This window comes from Papio anubis, chromosome 10 (assembly GCF_008728515.1).
Source record: "Papio anubis isolate 15944 chromosome 10, Panubis1.0, whole genome shotgun sequence".
NCBI lineage: Eukaryota > Metazoa > Chordata > Mammalia > Primates > Cercopithecidae > Papio > Papio anubis.
Genome location: NC_044985.1, coordinates 102319594 through 102339386, shown reverse-complemented (window position 1 = coordinate 102339386; position 19793 = coordinate 102319594). Strand labels below are relative to the sequence as shown.

The 19793-nt window shown below is 40.1% G+C and overlaps 1 protein-coding gene across 5 annotated transcripts in view; it reads left to right on the top strand.

Moving 5' to 3' along the window:
• The window catches only part of USP37 (ubiquitin specific peptidase 37), a 119841-nt gene that overhangs the window by 41157 nt on the left and 58891 nt on the right, over positions 1-19793 (top strand). For all 5 annotated transcript variants that reach the window (XM_021924002.2, XM_021924003.2, XM_021924001.2 and 2 more), the window contains exon 10: positions 15408-15569. In XM_021924002.2, the coding sequence (XP_021779694.1) occupies positions 15408-15569 (162 nt within the window). The remainder of the gene's footprint in view (positions 1-15407; positions 15570-19793) is intronic.

Below are 19793 nucleotides of genomic sequence, written 5' to 3'. Positions count from 1 at the left end.
AAAAAACAGATTGAGTATTCCTAATCCAAAAATCTGAAATCTGAAATGTTCAAAGTTTCATTAGAAATTTTTTGAGTGCTGATATAATGCACAAAAGGTCATGATCAAAGGAAATGTTCGCTGGAATGTTTCAGACTTTCAGATTAGGGATGATCAACCAGTAAGCATAATACAAATACAGTGTTTCAAAATCTGAAACTCTTCTTTTTTTTTTTTTTTTGTTTTTTGTTTTGGAGACGAAATCTCGCTCTTACCCCACAGGCTGGAGTGCAATGACGTGATCTTGGCTCACTGCAACCTCTGCTTCCTGGGTTCAAGCGATTCTCCTGTCCCAGCCTCCCGAGTAGCTGGGATTACAGGCGCCTACCACCACGCCCGGCTAATTTTTGTATTTTTAGTAGAGACGGGGTTTCACCATGTTGACCATGCTGGTCTCGAACTCCTGACCTCAGTTATCCACCCGCCTCGGCCTCCCAAAGTGCTGGGATTAGAAGAGTGAGCCACTGTGCCAGGCTCCAATTTTTGTATTTTTAGTAGAGAGGGGGTTTCACCATGTTGGCCAGGCAGGTGTTGAACTCCTGACCTCAGGTGATCCACCCGCCTTGGCCTCCCAAAGTGCTGGGATTACTGGGATTACAGGTGTGAGCTATCGCACCTGACCCTAAAACTCTTCTTTCCAAGCATTTCAGGGATACTCAACCTATACTATTTATAAGAATTACAAAATCAGTGAGGTAGATAGGAATAAGTCTAATAAAATATGTTTTTTTGTTTGTTTTATTTTTTGAGACGGTGTCTTGCTCTGTCGCCCAGGCTCGACTGCAGTGGCACAATCTCGGCTCACTGCAACTTCTGCCTCCCGGGTTCACACCATTCTCCTGCCTCAGCCTCCTGAGTAGCTGGGACTACAGGTGCCTGCCACCACACCTGGCTAATTTTTTGTATTTTTTGTAGAGACAGGGTTTCACCGTGTTAGCCAGGATGGTCTAGATCTCCTGACCTCGTGATCCACCCACTTCAGCCTCCCAAAGTGCTGGGATTACAGGCATGAGCCACCGCGCCCAGCCTAAAATATGTATTTTTATGAAGAAAAGGATTACTAGGGGACATAACGGAAGACCTAAGTAAACAAAGCTCAAGGGTATCATTTATCCCCAAATTAATAAAAAAAATTAAGGTAGTTCCATTGAAGTCTCACAAAGTACTTTTTACAGACCCACACACACACAAAAAATCCAAACTTTTTTTTTTTTTTTTTGAGGTGGAGTTTCCCTCTGTCACCTAGGCTGGAGTACAGTGGCACAGTCCTAGCTCACTGCAGACTCTAACTCCTGGGCTCAAGCAATCTTCCTGCCTCCGCCTGCCAAATAACTGGTACTACAGATGTGTGCCACCATGCTTGACTAATTGAAAAAAGAGAGAGATGGATGGGGTCTCTCTGTGTTGGCCAGGCTGGTCTCAAACTCCTTGCCTCAGGCAGTCCTCCCTCCTTGATCTCCCAGAGTGCTGGGCTTACAGGCATGAGCCAGTGTGCTCAGCCTTAAATTCTGTTTCTTATAAGTAAGCTTATAAGAATAGCCAAGATAATTTTGAAGAAAGCTTAAGAAGATAGGTTGAATGGCCAGATATTAAGACTTAATGTTGGTGTGGTGTAGTGACTCACCCCTATAAATCCTAGCGATTTTGGGAGGCCAAGGCAGGATGGCGGCTTGAGCCCAGAAGTTTGAGACCAGCCCTGGTAATATCGTGAGACCCTGTCTCTACAAAAAAAAAAATTCGCCACATGTGGTGGCATGGACTGGTAGCCCCAGCTACTCAAGAGGCTAAGGTAGGAGAATCACTTGAGCCCAGGAGGTCGAGGCTGCAGTGAGCTGTGATCACGCCAACGCACTCCAGCCTGGGCAACAGAACAAGACCTTGTCTCAAATCTAGAAAAGACAACGTTAAGTGGTGGTGATTATTACAGGGGATGCATTAGATTTAATCATTAATCCCTGGAGCAAAATAAAGACCCAGAAACAATCTTGTGCATATATGGGGACTACTTGGATCATGGTACAGGTGAAATTAAAAATTAGTGTAGGATCCAGACTTGTTAGTCAGGTGGGGAAAAAATTAACAAATATTGCAGCCATAAAAAAGAATGAGTTCATGTCCTTTGCAGGGACATGGATGAAGCTAGAAGCCATCATTCTCAGCAAACTGATACAGGAAAAGAAAACCAAACACTGCATGTTTTCACTCATAAGTGGCAGTTGAACAGTGAGAACACATGGACACAGAGAGGGGACTATTACACACTAGTGCCTGTCGGGGGATGGGGGGCAAGGGGAGGGGAGAGCCTTAGGACAAATACCTAATGCATGCGTGGCTTAAACATAGATGATGGGTTGATAGGTGCAGCAGATCACCATGGTACATCTATATCTATGTAACGAACCTGTACATTCTGCACAGTATCCCAGAACTTAAGGTAAAATTTAAAAAATAAAATAAATCTCTAGCTCTAAAGGTAAGGAATGCATGGGTTAGTGGAATAAATTAAATGACACTACAAATTCAGCAGTTGGACAAAATCTGAAAGTAGCCTATTGTATTAGTCTGCTCTCACATTGCTTTAAGGAAATACATGAGACTGGATAATTTATAAAGAAAAGAGATTTAACTGGCACACAGTTCTGCAGGCTGTACAGGGAGCATGGCAATGTCAGCTTTTGGGGAGGCCACAGGGAACTTAGAATCATGGCAGAAAGCAAAGTGGGAGCCAGCACTTAAGGAGGAAGAGAGTGAGGAGGGGGAGGTGCCATACACTTTTAAATGACCAGATCTCATGAGTACTCTATCAGGAGAACAGCACCAAGTTTAGCACCAGGATAGTACTAAAGTGTTCATGAAGGATCCACCTCCATGATCCAGTCACCTTCCACCAGGCCCCACCTCCAACACTGGGTATTAAGATTTTACATGAGATTTGGGCGGGGACAAATATCCAAACTATATCAGCTATTCTGAGGGACAGCTGGCCTAGTCTCTTCACCGAGTTGATGTCATGTCAAGTAAAGGGTGCAGGGAGTCAGGAGAGCACTCTTAAAGGTTATAAGTGATTTAAGAGATATAAAAACCAAATGTAATATATGGACTTTGATTGGATCTTGGTAAGAATAAACTGGGAATAACACTTTTTTGTAAAGCTGTTGGCAAGGGCCAGGTGCGGTGGCTTACACCTGTGATCCCAGTACTTTGGGAGGCCGTGCTGGGCCGATCACCTGAGGTTGCGAGTTTGAGACAAGCCTGACCAACATGGAGAAACCCCATCTCTACTAATAATACAGAAAAATTAGCCGGGTGTGGTGGTGTATGCCTGCAATTCCAGCTACCCGGGATGCTGAGGCACGAGATTCGCTTAAACCTGGGAGGTGGATTGCAGTGAGCCGAGATTGCTCCATTGCACTCCAGCCTGGGCAACAAGAGCAAAACTCCATCTCTGGGGGAAAAAAAAAAAAAGCTGTTGGCAAGGTTTAAATATGAGTCAGGTATTAGATGATGATAATAAAGAATTGTTAATTTTGAAAAAAATTGGCCGGGCGCGGTGGCTCAAGCCTGTAATCCCAGCACTTTGGGAGGCCAAGATGGGCGGATCATGAGGTCAGGAGATCAAGACCATCCTGGCTAACGTGGTGAAACCCCGTCTCTACCAAAAAATACAAAAAAAACTAGCCGGGCGAGGTGGCGAGCGCCTGTAGTCCCAGCTACTCAGGAGGCTGAGGCAGGAGAATGGCGTGAACCCGGGAGGCAGAGCTTGCAGTAAGCTGAGATCCGGCCACTGCACTCCAGCCTGGGCGACAGAGCGAGACTCCGTCTCAAAAAAAAAAAAGAAATTAACATATAAAAATTAAGAGAAAAAAATTGGCTACGCTCAGTGGCTCATGTCTGTAATCCCAGCACTTTGGGAGGCCGAGATGGGTGGGCGGATCACATGAGGTCAGGAGTTTGAGACTAGCCTGGCCAACATGGTGAAACCTCATCTCTACTAAAAATACAAAAATTAGCCAGGCATGATGGCACACACCTATAAACCCAGCTACTCAAGAGACTGAGGTAGGAGAATTGCTTGAACCCAGGATGCAGAGGTTGCAGTGAGCCTAGATCACGCCATTGCACTCCAGCCTGGGTGACAGAGCAAGACTCTGTTTCAAATAAAGGAAAAAAAAAAATGCAGGAATTTTAAGAGCATTGAAAAACTGACAGGAGGCTGGTGTAGTGACTCACACCTCTAATCTCGGCACTTTGGGAGCCTCAGGCGGGCGGATCATGAGGTCAGAAGTGTGAGACCAGCCTGGCCAATGTGGTGAAACCCTGTCTCTACTAAAAGTACAGAAAATAGCCAGGTGTGGTGGTGTGCGCCTGTAATCACAGCTACTTGGGAGGCTGAGGTAGGAGAATAGCATAAACGCAGGAGGCAGAGGTTGCAGTGAGCCAAGGTCCCACCACTACTGCACTCCATCTACCCTGAAACAGAGGGAGACTACCATCTCAAAACAAAACTGACAGGAGTGTGAGGAATTACCAAACCAAGAAGGGAGGAGGAAATCCAGAGAGTTCCCAGGCACGTTGGCTGAACCAGAAGAGATTGCTGAAAGACCAAGCAGTAGTTTTGACACACTCATGAGTCTAGAAGGACAATAGAGGCTAGGACCTACCAATATAGGGAGCCTAGTAGGTTACTCCACATATTTCAATGTATACTGAAGGGTTCCCCCTGGGAATAAGGGTGAGCTAGAAGTAAGCCAGCCTTTCTGTGAATTTTATTCATATGTATAGCCCAGTTATTGCAAGCACTGAAATTTAATTAAGTTGATTATAAGTGGCTAGTATCCTAGATGATTGACAAAATAAATGTACTAAATGAAAATTATCTCTAGGGGAAGACATTTTCCTACACCTCAACATATTTCTGTAATTGTAAGATGTACATTTTTTTCACATTAGTATTTAAAATGGAAGTATAGGCCGGGCACGGTGGCTCATGCCTATAATCCCAGTACTTTGGGAGGCTGAGGCAGGTGGATCATGAGGTCAGGAGATCGAGACCATCCTGGCTAACATGGTGAAACCCTGTCTCTACTAAAAATACAAAAAATTAGCCGGGCATGGTGGCGGGCGCCTGTAGTCCCAGCTACTCGGGAGGCTGAGGCAGGAGAATGGCGTGAACCCGGGAGGTGGAGCTTGCAGTGAGCCGAGGTCGTGCCGCTGCACTCGAGCTTGGGCGACAGAGTGAGACTCTGTCTCAAAAAAAAAAAAAAAAAGAAAAGAAGTATATCAGATATTATGACATCTTAAATTGCTGCCAGGAGGCAGTTGTAACATGGTTGGCATTACCTGCACATGAGCAGACTTGGTTGTCATTTGTGGTATTACTGAAAAACTGTACTTTTTAGTCAGACCATTTAACATGACCACTTAAGAAAGGGCAGCGAATTCTAATTGTGATCTGAAAATCTGTGGGCTTCTTTTGGTAAGATTAAAATAACCTCAGTATTAGACCTTGCCAAATGAATGTCGTTGGCTTAGAAGAAAACTCCCGGAGACATAGTGTGGCACTATTTACTATTTAGAAATGCAGCATTAAAAAAAAGAAAAGAAAAAGGAAATGCAGCATCATCGCACTGCTGGGCTTAATTGGAGGAAAAAAGAAAAGAAAAAAAAAAATACAACATCACCTTTGTTTTTAGTAGCACAGGCAGCAGCACTGTTTGGAAAAACTGAAAATCTATGACCCTGGGTGGGAAAAATGATTCAGAAGATTCAGATTCTGAATGTGAGTTATTAGAAATACCTTAACCAGTTTTATATTTTTCTTTTTGTATAAGAGCAACATGATAAAAATGCATATCTAGTTACATAAAAAGCTTCCGTTAAGAAGTAAAAATTCTAAGCCGTAAAAGTCATTATATACTTTGGTTGGCATTATTTTTTCTTCTTAGTACTACCTGAAATAAATGTTATGTCTTATAATTGGCTGTATCTTAGATTAGATTAAATACTGTTCAGTGTCCAGACATGCAGCAAGACAAGTTAACATGAATTATTACTAGAAGAAGCAGTTTAGATCGGCAGTGGACCACAGGGCTCCACATATTCTGGAATTAATGAGTCAGTGATTATAAAAGAACAATATTTAACACATCAAAAGAAATAAAGGAGATTTCTGTAGAAAACCTAAAATTCTGAAATTATCACAGATTTAAAAAAATCAAATAGAAAATCTAGAAATGAAAAATACAAAAACTCAAATCTGTTTTGGATGGTTTTTTTCCAGCATATAAAACATAATTGAGACCAGCTTGGGCAACATGGGGAAATCTCATCTCAACAAAAAATAAAAAATTAGCCAAGCATGATGCCTTACACTTGTGGTCCCAGCTACTTGGGAGGCTGAGGTGGGAGGATCGCTCAAGCCCAGGAGGTCAAGACTGCAATGAGCTGTGATTATGTCACTGCACTTCAGCCTAAGTGACAGAACGAGACCTTATCTCAAAAAAAAAAAAAAGGAAAAATAGTAATTGAGAGAATTAGTAATAATTGAGATAATTAGTGATCTGAACGATGACTCAAAAGAGGCTCTAGAATAAAGCATGAAAAAGACAGTACAGGAGAGTGTAGGAGACATAGTTAAAAGGTCTGTTATGTCTTATTAAAGTCTCAAAGAAGAGGGACATTGGGGTATAAACTGTATTTAATGATACTGGCTGAGGATTTTCCAAAAGTGATAAAATCAGACTTTAGAATTAAGAAGCCTAATGAATACCAGGTAGGATTGAGAAAAAGAAACCTACCCTTAGGCATGTCATAGTGAAACTGTAGAAATAAAGACAAAGTCTCAAAAGCAACCAGGAGAAAACATTTCAGCTTCCAAGGAGCAAAAATATCTGACCTTTGACTTTTGGCTGTAGCAATTGTAGAAGCCAGAAATATCTTCAATATGCTGAAATAAAACAACTGCCAACATAGAATTTTATTTGCTGTGAAAATATCCTATAATTTCGAAGTAAAGGTGAAATAGATACTGTCATACAAAACAAAATAACAGAGTTTACCCACAGATATGTGCTAAAGGAAATGCTAAAGAAGTTTTTGGGCAGATGGAAAAAGAACTCAGATGAAAGGCTGGAGCTTCAGGAAGGATGAAGAGCAATAAAAAGTTAATGTGCTGTCTATCTTGATAAACTCTGTTATACAGAACAATAGTAGTATCTTGTTGGGTTTAAATGACAATAACGTATAAACCAGAAGGGAAGAAGGAAGACACAGAATAATTAAATGGCGTTAAATTGGTCCTAGTTTCTTTCATTATCCAGGAAAAGGTAAAAGAATCAGCTAACACTAGACTTCAATATATCAAAAATGCACGAGTACACAAATATTGTACTCTAGTTCGTAGTTTGTGTCTCACAAGGGTGTAGGGTTAGCAGTTCTGAAACCACCTCATGTGTATACTTGGATTGAACAAGTAAACATTGTAGATACTGAGATCCAGACTTGCAACATCAGAGAAAGAAATAAGGAAAGGAAGAAAACTAGTATGAACCTTTGGTGTTCAGTTAGAATCAGAGATGTCAATATGAACTCAAGGTTTTATATATGTATATACATGTATAGATTGATTCAAAATAAACATACATGCATTTGTATGTCTTGGGTTACACACATACATTTCCTAGCTCAGTCCACTAGGGGGGACCCTGAAGCATTCACACCCGAGTAACTATGAGCATCCCTAGTGCCAGACCCTGATTTTTTATTTTATTTTATTTTATTTTATTTTACTTTAAGTTCTGGGATACATGTGCAGAACGTGCAGGTTTGTTACATAGGTATACATGTGCCATGGTAGTTTGCTGCACCTATCAACCCGTCATCTAGGTTTTAAGCCCTGCATGCATTAGGTATTTGTCCTAACACTCTTCCCTCCCCTTGCCCCCCATCCCCCGATAGGCCCCCATGTGTGATGTTCCCCTCCCTGTGTCCATGTGTTCTCATTGCTCAACTGCCACTTATGAGTGAGAATGTGCAGTGTTTGGTTTTCTGTTCCTGTGTTAGTTTGCTTAGAATGATGGTTTCCAGCTTCATCCATGTCCCTGCAAAGGACATGAACTCATTGTTTTTTATGGCTGCATAGTATTCTATGGTGTATATGTGCCACATTTTCTTTATCCCGTCTATCATTGATGGGCATTTGGGTTGACTCCAAGTCTTTGCTATTGTAAATAGTGCTGCAATAAACTTATGTGTGCATGTGTCTTTATAGTAGAATGATACGTAATCCTTTGGGTATATACCCAGTAATGGGATTGCTGGGTTGAATGGTATTTCTGGTTCTAGATGCTTGAGGAATCGCCATGCTGTCTTCCACAATGGTTGAACTAATTTACACTCCCACCAACAGTGTAAAAGCATCCCTATTTCTCCACATCCTCGCCAGCATCTGTTGTCTCCTGACTTTTTAATGATCACCATTCTAAATGGCATGAGATAGTATCTCGTTGTGGTTTTGATTTACATTTCTCTAATGACCACTGATGATGAGCTTTTTTTCACGTGTTTGTTAGCCGCATAAATATCTTCTTTTGAGAAGTCTGTTCATATCCTTCACCCACTTTTGGATGGGATTATTTGGTTTTTCTTGTAAATTTGTTTAAATTCCTTGTAGACTCTGGATGTTTGTCAGATATATAGATTGCAAAAATTTTCTCCCATTCTGTGAGTTGCCTGTTCACGCTGATGATAGTTTCTTTTGCTGTACAGAAGTTCTTTAGTTTAATTAGATCCCATTTGTCTATTTTGGCTTTTGTTTCAATTGCTTTTGGTGTTTTAGTCATGAAGTCTTTGCCCATGCCTGTGTCCTGAATGGTATTGTCTAGATTTTTTTCTATGGTTTTTATGGATTTAGGTTTTACATTTAAGTCTTTAATCCATCTTGAATTAATTTTTATGTAAGGTGTAAGGAAGGGGTCCAGTTTCTGTTTTCTACATATGGCTAGCCGGTTTTCCCAGCACCATTTATTAAATAGGGAATCCTTTCCCCATTGCTTATTTCTGTCAGGTTTGTTGAAGATCAGATGGCTATAGATGTGTGGTGTTATTTCTGAGGCCTCTGTTCCGTTCCATTGGTCTATGTATCTGTTTTGGTACCAGTACCGTGCTGTTTTGGTTACTGTAGACTTGTAGTATAGTTTGAAGTCAGGTAGCATGATGCCTCCAGCTTTGTTCTTTTTGCTTGGGATTCTCTTGGCTATATAGGCTCTTTAAAAAAAAAGTTCCATATTAAATTTAAAATAATTTTTTCTAATTCTGTGAAGAAAGTCAGTGGTAGCTTGCAGACCCTGATTTTTAAATACTATTATTCAGTACAAGAAAGCAGAGCTCCTTGAAATAATAGTTGATTCCAGGGCTAGAGCAGGGAAAATGCAAGATCAGTCTATAACATCTTGTGGTGCCAGAAAGTAAAGATATGCACAAAAAAGTAAGAGGAAATGTCCAAAGGATACAGGAACCAACCTGAAAGGGTTACCAATGGCCTAAATTAGAACAATTATAGTAACAAAATGATACTATTGGATTAAACCTGTAGAAAAAAATAAATATGCCTGAGTCCACAGTGAAATGAATGAATGAATGTGTAGAGACTGAACAGCTCTCCCTAACAGAAGAATTCCAATTAAGAATTTTGGAGGATTGTAGGAATGAAATATTACCTTAATCAAATACCGCAGTAATAATTGCAGGTAAAATCTATCATTGGGTGCTAAAATTAGTGGACAAAAGTTTAATGAGAAACAGGGTATTTGCATAGTCTCAGAGTATCTCCCTATATTTCTTAATTACAAAAGGAAAAATAGTAACTTCACTGTAGAGAAACCCAGAAGATACCTTAACCAAGAAATCAAGATTACCATCGCCAGTAATAAGACATTGTCATTATAGACTCTGTAATATGATGCACTGAGGAGGTCACAATGTCACTTAGCTGTCATTGTTTGCAAATGCATAACCTCAATCCAATCATGAGAAAACATCAGACAAACCCAGTTGAACGAAATAAAGTAAAATACCTGACCATTACTCTTCAAAATTGTCAAAGCCATTAAAAAAAAAGAAGAAATTGGCCGGGCGCGGTGGCTCAAGCCTGTAATCCCAGCACTTTGCGAGGCCGAGACAGGCGGATCACGAGGTCAGGAGATCGAGACCATCCTGGCTAACATGGTGAAACCCCGTTTCTACTAAAAAATACAAAAAACTAGCCGGGCGAGGTGGCGGGCGCCTGTAGTCCCAGCTACTCGGGAGGCTGAGGCAGGTGAATGGCGTAAAGCCGGGAGGCGGAGCTTGCAGTGAGCTGAGATCCAGCCACTGCACTCCAGCCTGGGCGACAGAGCGAGACTCCGTCTCAAAAAAAAAAAAAAAAAGAAGAAATTGAGGATTGTAAGAGTAAAGAAACATGACAGCTACTTACACTGTGGGATACTGGGCCAGAAAAAGGACTTTAGTGAAAATACTGATGAAATTTGAATAACATGTGTAGGTTACTAGTTAATAGTATCGTATCATTGTTAATTTCCTGGTTTTGGTCATTGTACTATGATTATATAAGATTCTAATATTAGGAGTAGCTGGGTGAAAGCCATTCTGTACTATTTTGCAACTTTTTTGTAAATCAAACTATTTCAGGCGGGGCGCAGTGACACAGCTCTTTGGGAGGCTGGGGCTGGTGAATAGCTTGAGCTCAGGGGTTCAAGATCAGCCTGGACAACATGGTAAAACCTCATCTCTACCAAAAATACAGTAATTAAAAAAAAATTAGCAGGGCGTGATAGTGTGCATCTGTGATCCCAGCTACTCGGGAGGCTGAGGCGGGAGAATCGCTTGAACCCGGGAGGCGGAGGTTGCACTGAGCTGTGATGGTGCCATTGTACTCCAGCCTGAACAACAGAGTGAGACCTTGTCTCAAAAAATAAAAAATAAAACTATTTCAAAAGAGAAAGTAAGTGGTTAAACAAATTGTGGTATATTCATACAATGGAATGCTGTCTAGCAATAGAAAGGATGAACTGTTTATACACACAGCAGAATGGATGAATCTCAGAATAATTATGCTGAGTGAAAGACCTCATAAGAAAGTGCATATTGTATGATTCCATTTATATGAAATTTTAGAAAATGTAATCTAGCCGGGAGCAGTGGCTCACGCCTGTAATCCCAGCACTTTGGGAGGCTGAGGCAGGTGGATCACCTGAGGTCGGGAGTTCAAGACCAGCCTGACCAACATGGAGAAACCCCATCTCTACTAAAAATACAAAAAAATTAGCCAGGGTGGTGGCGCATGCCTGTAATCCCAGCTACTTGGGAGGCTGAAGTGGGAGGATTTCTTGAGCCTGGGAGGCGGAGGTTGCAGTGAGCCGAGATCGCGCCATTGCACTCCAGCCTGGGCAAAAAGAGCGAAACTCTGTCTCAAAAAAAAAAAAAAGAAAATGTAATCTATAGTGACAGAAAACAAATCAGTAGTTGCCGTAGAGACAAGGTCACAGGCAGAGAGGAGTGGGAGGGAGGGATACAAACGGGCACCAGGATACTTTTGGGAGTAATAGATATGTTCACTATCTTAATTCTGGTGATGATTTCATGAGTGTATATGTGTCAGAACTTAAAGTTATACACTTTAAATGTGTGCATTTTATAGTATGTCACCTATACTAAAATAAAGTTGTTTTTATTTTTAATGCATAATATAATTTTTAGGACATCCATTAAAGTTCCAGATCGGGCATGGTTGGCTCACGCCTGTAATCCTAGCACTTGGGGAGGCCAAGATGAGAGAATCACTTGAGTCCAGAAATTTGAGACTAGCCTGGTCAACATAGCGGGACCCCATCTCTTCAAAAAATATATAAAAATTAGCCAGATATAGTGGTGCATGCCTATAGTCCCAGCTACTTGGGAAGTTGAGGTGGGAGGAATGCTTGAGCCCAGGAGTTAAAGGCTACAGTGAACTATGACTGTGCCATTGCACTCCAGCCAGGTGACAGAGCAATACCCTATCTGTTAAAAAATATATATAAATGTATACAATATAAAATATATTATATATAAAAGCCTATATTATTTCCAGACTAACAGAGGGGAGACAATGAAATAAATAGTCAAACATTCTAAAAGAAGGCATAAAGAAGAAAAAAAGGAACATAGTACATGTAGAACAAATAGTAAATTCATCATAAAATTCAAGAAATAAATCAGTACTGACATTACTGATATGATATACTAAATTTATATAAAATTTATATGAATATATACTAAATATTCCAATTAAAGAGATATACAGGATTTAATGTAAGAAGAAAATGTATGTGCTATGTAAAAGAGAAACAACTACAATGTAAAGATGCAGAAAGATTGTAAACAAGATGAAAATAGATACATCACATATTATCCAAAGTACAATATTTAGGGGTTTGCAGTAAGGGATAAAACTATTAGATAATGCTAACTTTTAGGTTAGAGGAATGCAGCGTTGTACTTGAAAGGGGAACTTGGGGTTTAGACAATAATAAGGTTGTTTACACAAGTGTTTGTTTTGTGAAAATTTGTTATGCTCCACATTTGATTTTTATACACTTTTCCCATATGAGTATTCTATTTCACAATTTATTTTTAATTTTTAACTTTTTTTATTTTTTTTGAGACGGACTCTCTCTGCCCCCAGGCTGGAGTGCAGTGGCGTGATCTCAGCTCACTGCAACCTCCGTCTCCCAAGTTCAAGCAGTTCTCCTGCCTCAACCTCCGAAGTAGCTGGGACTACAGGCGTGCACCACTACGCCTGGCTAATTTTTGTATTTTTAGTAGAGACAGGGTTTCTCCATAATGGCCAGGCTGTTCTCAAACTCCTGACCTCAGGTGATGTGCCTGCCTCGGCCTCCCAAAGTGCTGGGTTTACAGGTGTGAGCCACTGCACCCAGCCTTAATTTTAAAATAATAGAGACAGTGTTTTGGTATGTTGACCAGGCTGGTTTCAAACTCCTGATGCTCCTGCTTCAGCTTCCCAGAGTGTTGGGGTTACAGGCATAAGCCACTGTGCCTGACCTACAAATTTTTTTTAGGTAAAAAACCAAACAGCAACAAACACATGGCCCAGACAAACAATCAGTAATTTGGGAGCAATTGGTTTGCCTTATAGAAAAGTAAATCTTTTAGAAAAGTATGCCTCACAACATACAGAAAAAGACACTTATAACTGTACTGAAGACCTAAATAGAAGGGAAAGCAAAATTTAACTGTTAAGAGAAAATACAGGAAAAAATTTCTGTGCTTTTACGGTACAAGATAATTTTTTTTTTTTTGAGATGGAGTCTCGCTCTGTCACCCATGCTGGAGTGCAGTGGCATGATCTCGGCTCACTGCAGGCTCCACTCCTGGGTTCACACCATTCTCCTGTCTCAGCCTCCCAAGTAGCTGGGACTATAGGTGCCCGCCACCGCACCCGGCTAATTTTTTGTATTTTTAGTGGAGACGGGGTTTCACCGTGTTAGCCAGGATGGTCTCGATCTCCTGACCTCGTGATCCACCCGCCTCGGCCTCCCAAAGTGCTGGGATTACAGGCGTGAGCCACTGCGCCCGGCCACAAGATGATTTCTTAAACAAAATACAAATACAAAGATCTTAAACAAGATTTTAAAAATTGATAAATTTCACAGTATAAAAATATTAAAATTAGAATGTGGGCCAGATGCAGTGGCTCACACCTGTAATCCTAGCACTTTGGGAGGCTGAGGCGAGCAAATTGCCTGAGCTCAGGAGTTTGAGACCGGGCTCGGCAACATGGTGAAACCCCTTCTCTACTAAAATACAAAAAATTAGGCCGGGCATGGTGGCTCACGCCTGTAATCCCAGCACACTGGGAGGCCAAGGCAGGCAGGTCACCTGAGGTCAGGAGTTTGAGACCAGCCTGGCTAACATGGTGAAACCCCGTTTCTACTAAAAATACAAAAAATTAGCCAGGTATGGTGGCACGCTCCTGTAATCCCAGCTACTTGGGAGGCTGCAGCAGGAGAATCAGTTAAACCCGGGAGGCGGAGGTTGCAGTGAGCCGAAACCACACCATTGCACGCCAGCTTGGGCAACAAGAGTGAAACTTCATTTCAAAACAAAAACAAACAAACAAAAAAATTAGCTGGCCATGGTGGTGCACAACTATAATCCCAGCTACTTGGGATTGGAAGGCTGAGGCACGAGACTTGCTTGAAACCGGGAGATGGAGGTTGCAGTGAACCGAGATCACGCCACTGCTCTACAGACTGGGTGACAGAGCAAGACTTTGTCTCAAAAAAAAAGAACCTACTATAAGAGTATAGGAAAGCAATTCAGAAAAGAGTAAACAACTATATGAATATGTTAGTGTCAGTAGTAATCAGGACAGTGCAAAATCAAATAACAGTGAAATCAAGTGTCTCTTTATTGGTAAAAATTAAAAACTTTTTTTTTTTTTTTTTTTTTTTTTTGAGATGCCTTCTCACTTTGTCACCCAGGTTGGAGTGTAGTGGCGCAATCTTGGCTCACTGCAACCTCTGCCTCCCAGGCTCAATCAGTCTGCCCACCTCAGCCTCCCAAGTAGCTGTGACTACAGATCCTCCCCACCATGCCTGGCTAATTTTCTTGCATTTTTGGTAGAGATAGAGTTTCACCAGGTTGCCCAAGCTGGTCTCAAACTCCTGAGCTCAAGCAATCTGCCCACCTCGGCCTCCCAAAGTACTGGGCTTACAGGCGTGAGCCACTGGACCCAGCAAAAAAATTAAAACTGATAATAGTAAGTAATGTAATCATATGAGGAAATGGAAAGTCACTGTTGTTTGAAGTATAAACTGGTGCAGCCTTTTTGGAAAATAATCACCATATCTCGAAAAATTAAAAATGAAGATTGAAAATACCTCTAACATTTTCACTTCTATGCATATAAACTAGAGGAATTTCTCAAGGAGATTGGGTAAGAATATTTGTTATATTATTTGTAACAGTGGAAAAAGTATACTGTAAGTCTGTCCAAGACTAGGTAAACTAATGTAGTATCCACAAAATGGATAACAGTGAAACTATATGTATTGTTTTCTTTTTCAGGCTATTCACATGGATTATTTTGGTTGTAGGTTAAATATGTTATGTATTACAACCCTCTCCATCTGTGTAGGAACAGATTTGCTAGTTTACGTTTGTAGAGTTTTCCCTTAAGTGATCATTATTACTGATACTTCCCTAAATTCAAGATTTTTTTCCTTAAACATTGACTTCTCTTAATCTATTCAGGGAAAATAGTAGTATTCAAAAATTTATTTTGCTTCTTCATTATTTATGCTTTTTTGTAGGACTAATGTTTCAAGCCAGACTCCCTCTGCCAAAAGAAGTTTGGGATTTCTTCCTCAGCCAGCTCCTCTTTCTGTTAAAAAACTGAGGTGTAACCAGGATTACACTGGCTGGAATAAACCAAGAGTGCCCCTTTCCTCTCACCAACAGCAGCAACTGCAGGGGTAGGTTAATTTTTTCATTTTACTTTCTTTTTTATAAAGTGATTCAATAGAAGTGTGCTTTGGTGTAAAACATAATTAAAGGAGTCACATTAAAGTTCTAAAATATTTAGAAATTAGATAAATATTTAAAATATTTAGAAATTAAAGTTTTGTTACATCCATAAGTAATGTTAACTTCATTTTCTATTCGCCAAACAATTTTAGAACTTTGGAATATATATAATACTCATTTTAAAGCAGAAAATGTGTATTTTCCAACCCGTTACACTTCATTCTGCGGCTGAGATACTTTCAACGTTTTTTATATATTTTCCCTAGTTTCTTCATGGTTATATATTTATTAAACACAAAAAGGAGATCATAGTATAATAACGGTAGTAATTATAGTAGCTATCTTTTTTATTTTTTTTTTTAATAGAAATGGGAATCTCACTATGTTGCGGGTTGGTAGAATTCCTGGCCTCAAACAGTCCTCTCTCCTCAGCCTCCCAAAGTGCTGGGATTACAAGCATGAGCCACTGTGCCTGGCCAGTAGCGTTGTTACCTAAAGTATTTATTGTGTGCCAGATACTGTCTGCTAAGTGTTTAAATTGATTTTTTTTCTTTTAAATCTTCGCAACAAGTCTTTGAGATAGATATATTAAAAATCTGGTTTTGTGAATAAAGTAAGACTTAGGAAAGTTAATTAACTTGCTCAAAGTGATATAGTCAGTAGTAAATCCGGGCAGTTATGCTCCAATTGCATTCTTAATCACTATGCTATATTGCTTCTCTGTTATCTTTTTCACTGCACATTAATCTTGGCACCCTTGTATGTTAATACAGAACTTTCAACCACGTAAGTGTGCATTTAGGTTTCCCTTTTTTCCAAATATAATTCAAGCTAGAATGAACATTGTTATACACATATGTATGTTTTTACTGCTTGTTGGAACTTTTCTACAGGATAAAATATTGGAAGTAAAATTGTTAGGGATTAAGACTACGGAAGGCAGTTTGAAATTTTTAATTATTTTTCCCAAACTGCTCTCTCATAACCTATCAACTTATTTGTTTTTAATCTCACTCAAAGTACTGCGTTTATACCAGCTTTAAACTTACAACATTACTTGAACGAGTGATATATGCCAAATGGCTTATTCATAGTAGTTTATATGCTTCATATGTTTGCAGAAAACATCATAAAATTTGCAGTGAAAACAATTCACTCTCCTTTCTGCTTACCTGTTGCTTTCTCTAATCTTCATCTTTTCTACTCTTTCTTCTATGATGTTTGCTTTCCAGTCAAATGCTTAATTTCCTTTGTTCTTCATTCTAATTGTTCTACCTCAGTTATCTTGCTGCCTCCTAACCAGACAACATTTTATATTGGTCTTATCTATCCCATTTCATAACCATTCTTCATCTGGGTCTTTGTCTCTGTCTACCTTGATCTTACTTGTTTCATTTTCCTATTGCCTTCTCTTGTATATTTTTTAGTTTACTTGTGGTTTCTGTTATTCACCTCCTTCAGACTCTTTTCAGAGCCTTGTGAGTTGCCACCCTTGGTGCTCTAGGCTCCTCCAGTGTTTCTTTCGTTTCTGTATAGTACCTATACCCATCTCTAGAAATAACATTTTTGAGCAAAACTCTGTCTCAAAAAGAAAAAAAAAAAAAAGATTCAAACTAAGGATCACAATGGACAAGAATAAATGAAATGACAAATACTTGAACCCAGAAAAGATGGGGAAGGAAAGGTATATTGAAAATGAAGTTTTAAATTGAAGATACCCAAGTGAAAATAATTTCAAATGAAAATGGGCTTTAAAAAGGAAAGTCGGAAAAGAAAAAAAAAAGAAGAAGAAATATAAAAAACCAGAAAGGGCCAGGCATGGTGGCTCATCCCTGTAATCCCAGCACTTTTGGGGGTGGGTGGATCGCCTGAGGTCAGGAGTTCGAGACCAACCTGACCAGTATGTTGAAACTCTGTCTCTACTAAAAATACAAAAATTAGCCAGACATGGGGGCGTGTGCCCATAATCCCAGCTACTCAGGAGGCTGAGGCAGGAGGATTTCTTGAACACAGGAGGCGGAGGTTGCAATGAGCTGAGATTGCGCCACTGCACTCCAGCCTGAGTGACAGAGTGACACTCCATCTCAAAAAAAAAAAGCCAGAAAGAAAGTAGTTGAATTAGAAAAAGGCAAAGAATACACCCATATTACATATAATTAGTGTCCCAGAAGAAGAAGATCAAAGCATTGAGACAGAAGTAGTGTTAAAAAACTATAATCCTGCTGGCGTGGTGACTCATGCCTGTTATACCATCACTTTGGGAGGCAGAGGTGGGTAGATCTCTTGAGCCCAGGAATTCGAGAGCAATCTGGGCAACATAGCGAAACCCCATCTCTACAAAAAGTACAAAAATTAGCTGGGCTTGGTGGCGTGCACCTATGGTCCCAGATACTCGGGGGACTGAGGCAGGAGAGTTGCTTGAGCCCAGGAGGTCAAGGCTGCAGTGAGCCATGATAGTCCACTGCACTTCAGCCTGGGAGATCAGAGAACGAGACCTTGTCTAAAAAAAACAACAACAAAACAACTATAATCCAAGAAAACTTCACTGAAATAAAAGTCTTGAATCTATATATTGAAAGAGTTTTCCAAGTATCTGGAAAATTGACCTAGAATAATCAAGACAAATCTTAGTACAACTATTAGACTTTAAAGACAAGGAAAATCCTCAGTTCCTTAATCAAAAAGGTGAAATAATTTACAAGGGCAACAGAAATAGACTAGCATCAGACTTCTCAAAATCATCATGCAGAGCAGGATAACATTAACATCATTTTCAAAAAACTCGATGGAAGGAGGCGTGAAACAAATATTTCATGCCAAGCCAAGATGTCAAATATGCAAGCTAGAGAAAAAAAGTTTGAAGTATAAGAACTTCGAATACTATACACACATTTGCTCTTTCTGAGGACTGTACAGAAAATGAGCTTCATGCATCCAAGAGTAACTGGAGAAACATTGACAAAAGCATAAATGATGAACATTTCATATATTCAGTTATAGAACTAAGACAAACAATGGTGAGAATACATAGAATGGTATATAAACATTATGTCAGCTGGGCATGATGGCTAACACCTGTAATCCCAGCACTTTGGGAGTCTGAGGTAGGCAGATCACTTGAGCTCAGGAGTTCGAGACCAGCCTGGGAAACACAGAAAAACCACGTCTCTACAAAAAATACAAAAAAAAATTTAGCTGAGTGTGGTTGTGCACACCTGTAGTTCCATCTGCTTGGGAGGCTGAGGTGGGAGGATTGCTTGAGCCTGGGAGGTCGAGGCCACAGCAAACTGTGGTCACACCACTATAGCTTGAGTGACAAAGTGAGACACTATTTTCCCCCAAATTTTTTTTTTCTGATAAAGTAGTAAGATTGCAACTAAAAGAAAATGGGCGAAGAGAGAGAAGGAAGAAAGTAGAATAATGTAGTTGACTGTTTCATAAAGTAATAGGTGTGAGTCAAAGGATACCATTTAAAATGAATGGGCTGAGTGCAATGGCTCACGCCTGTAATCCCAACACTTTGGGAAGCCAAGTTGGAAGGATCACTTGAGCTTGACAGTTCAAGACCAGCCTGGGCAACATAGTAAGACCCTGTCTCTACAAAAATAAATAAATAAATAAAATGGGCAGGCTAGGCTAGGCACAGTGGCCCACATGTGTAATCCTAGCGCTTTGGGAGGCCGAAATGGGGGGTCACTTGAGGCTAGGAATTCAAGACCAGCCTGGGCCGCATAGCAAGACCCTTTCTCTACAAATAATAAAATAAAATAAAAAATTATCCCAACATGGTGGTACATGTCTTTAATCCCAGCTACCAGGGAGACTGAGGCTGGAGGATCGCTTGAGCCAAAGAGTTTACAGTTACAGTGAGCTATGATCGTACCACTGCACTCCAGCCTAAGTGACAGAGCAAGACCTTGTCTCTAACATAAAATAATAAAATGGGCAGGCTAGATGGTTTTAAAAATTTATGATAAAGGGGTTAACAGCAATGTAAAAATAGTCTAAAACTGTCTTGCAAAGCAAAACTGAACTCTGTGCTGCATACCAGAAATATACGTAGAACAGTAATTCAAAAAGTATTATAATAAAGGGAAGGAGAGATTATTTAATGAAAACAATTAAGAAATCAGAGGCTGCAGTCCTGATACCCAATGAAGTATAACTTAGGT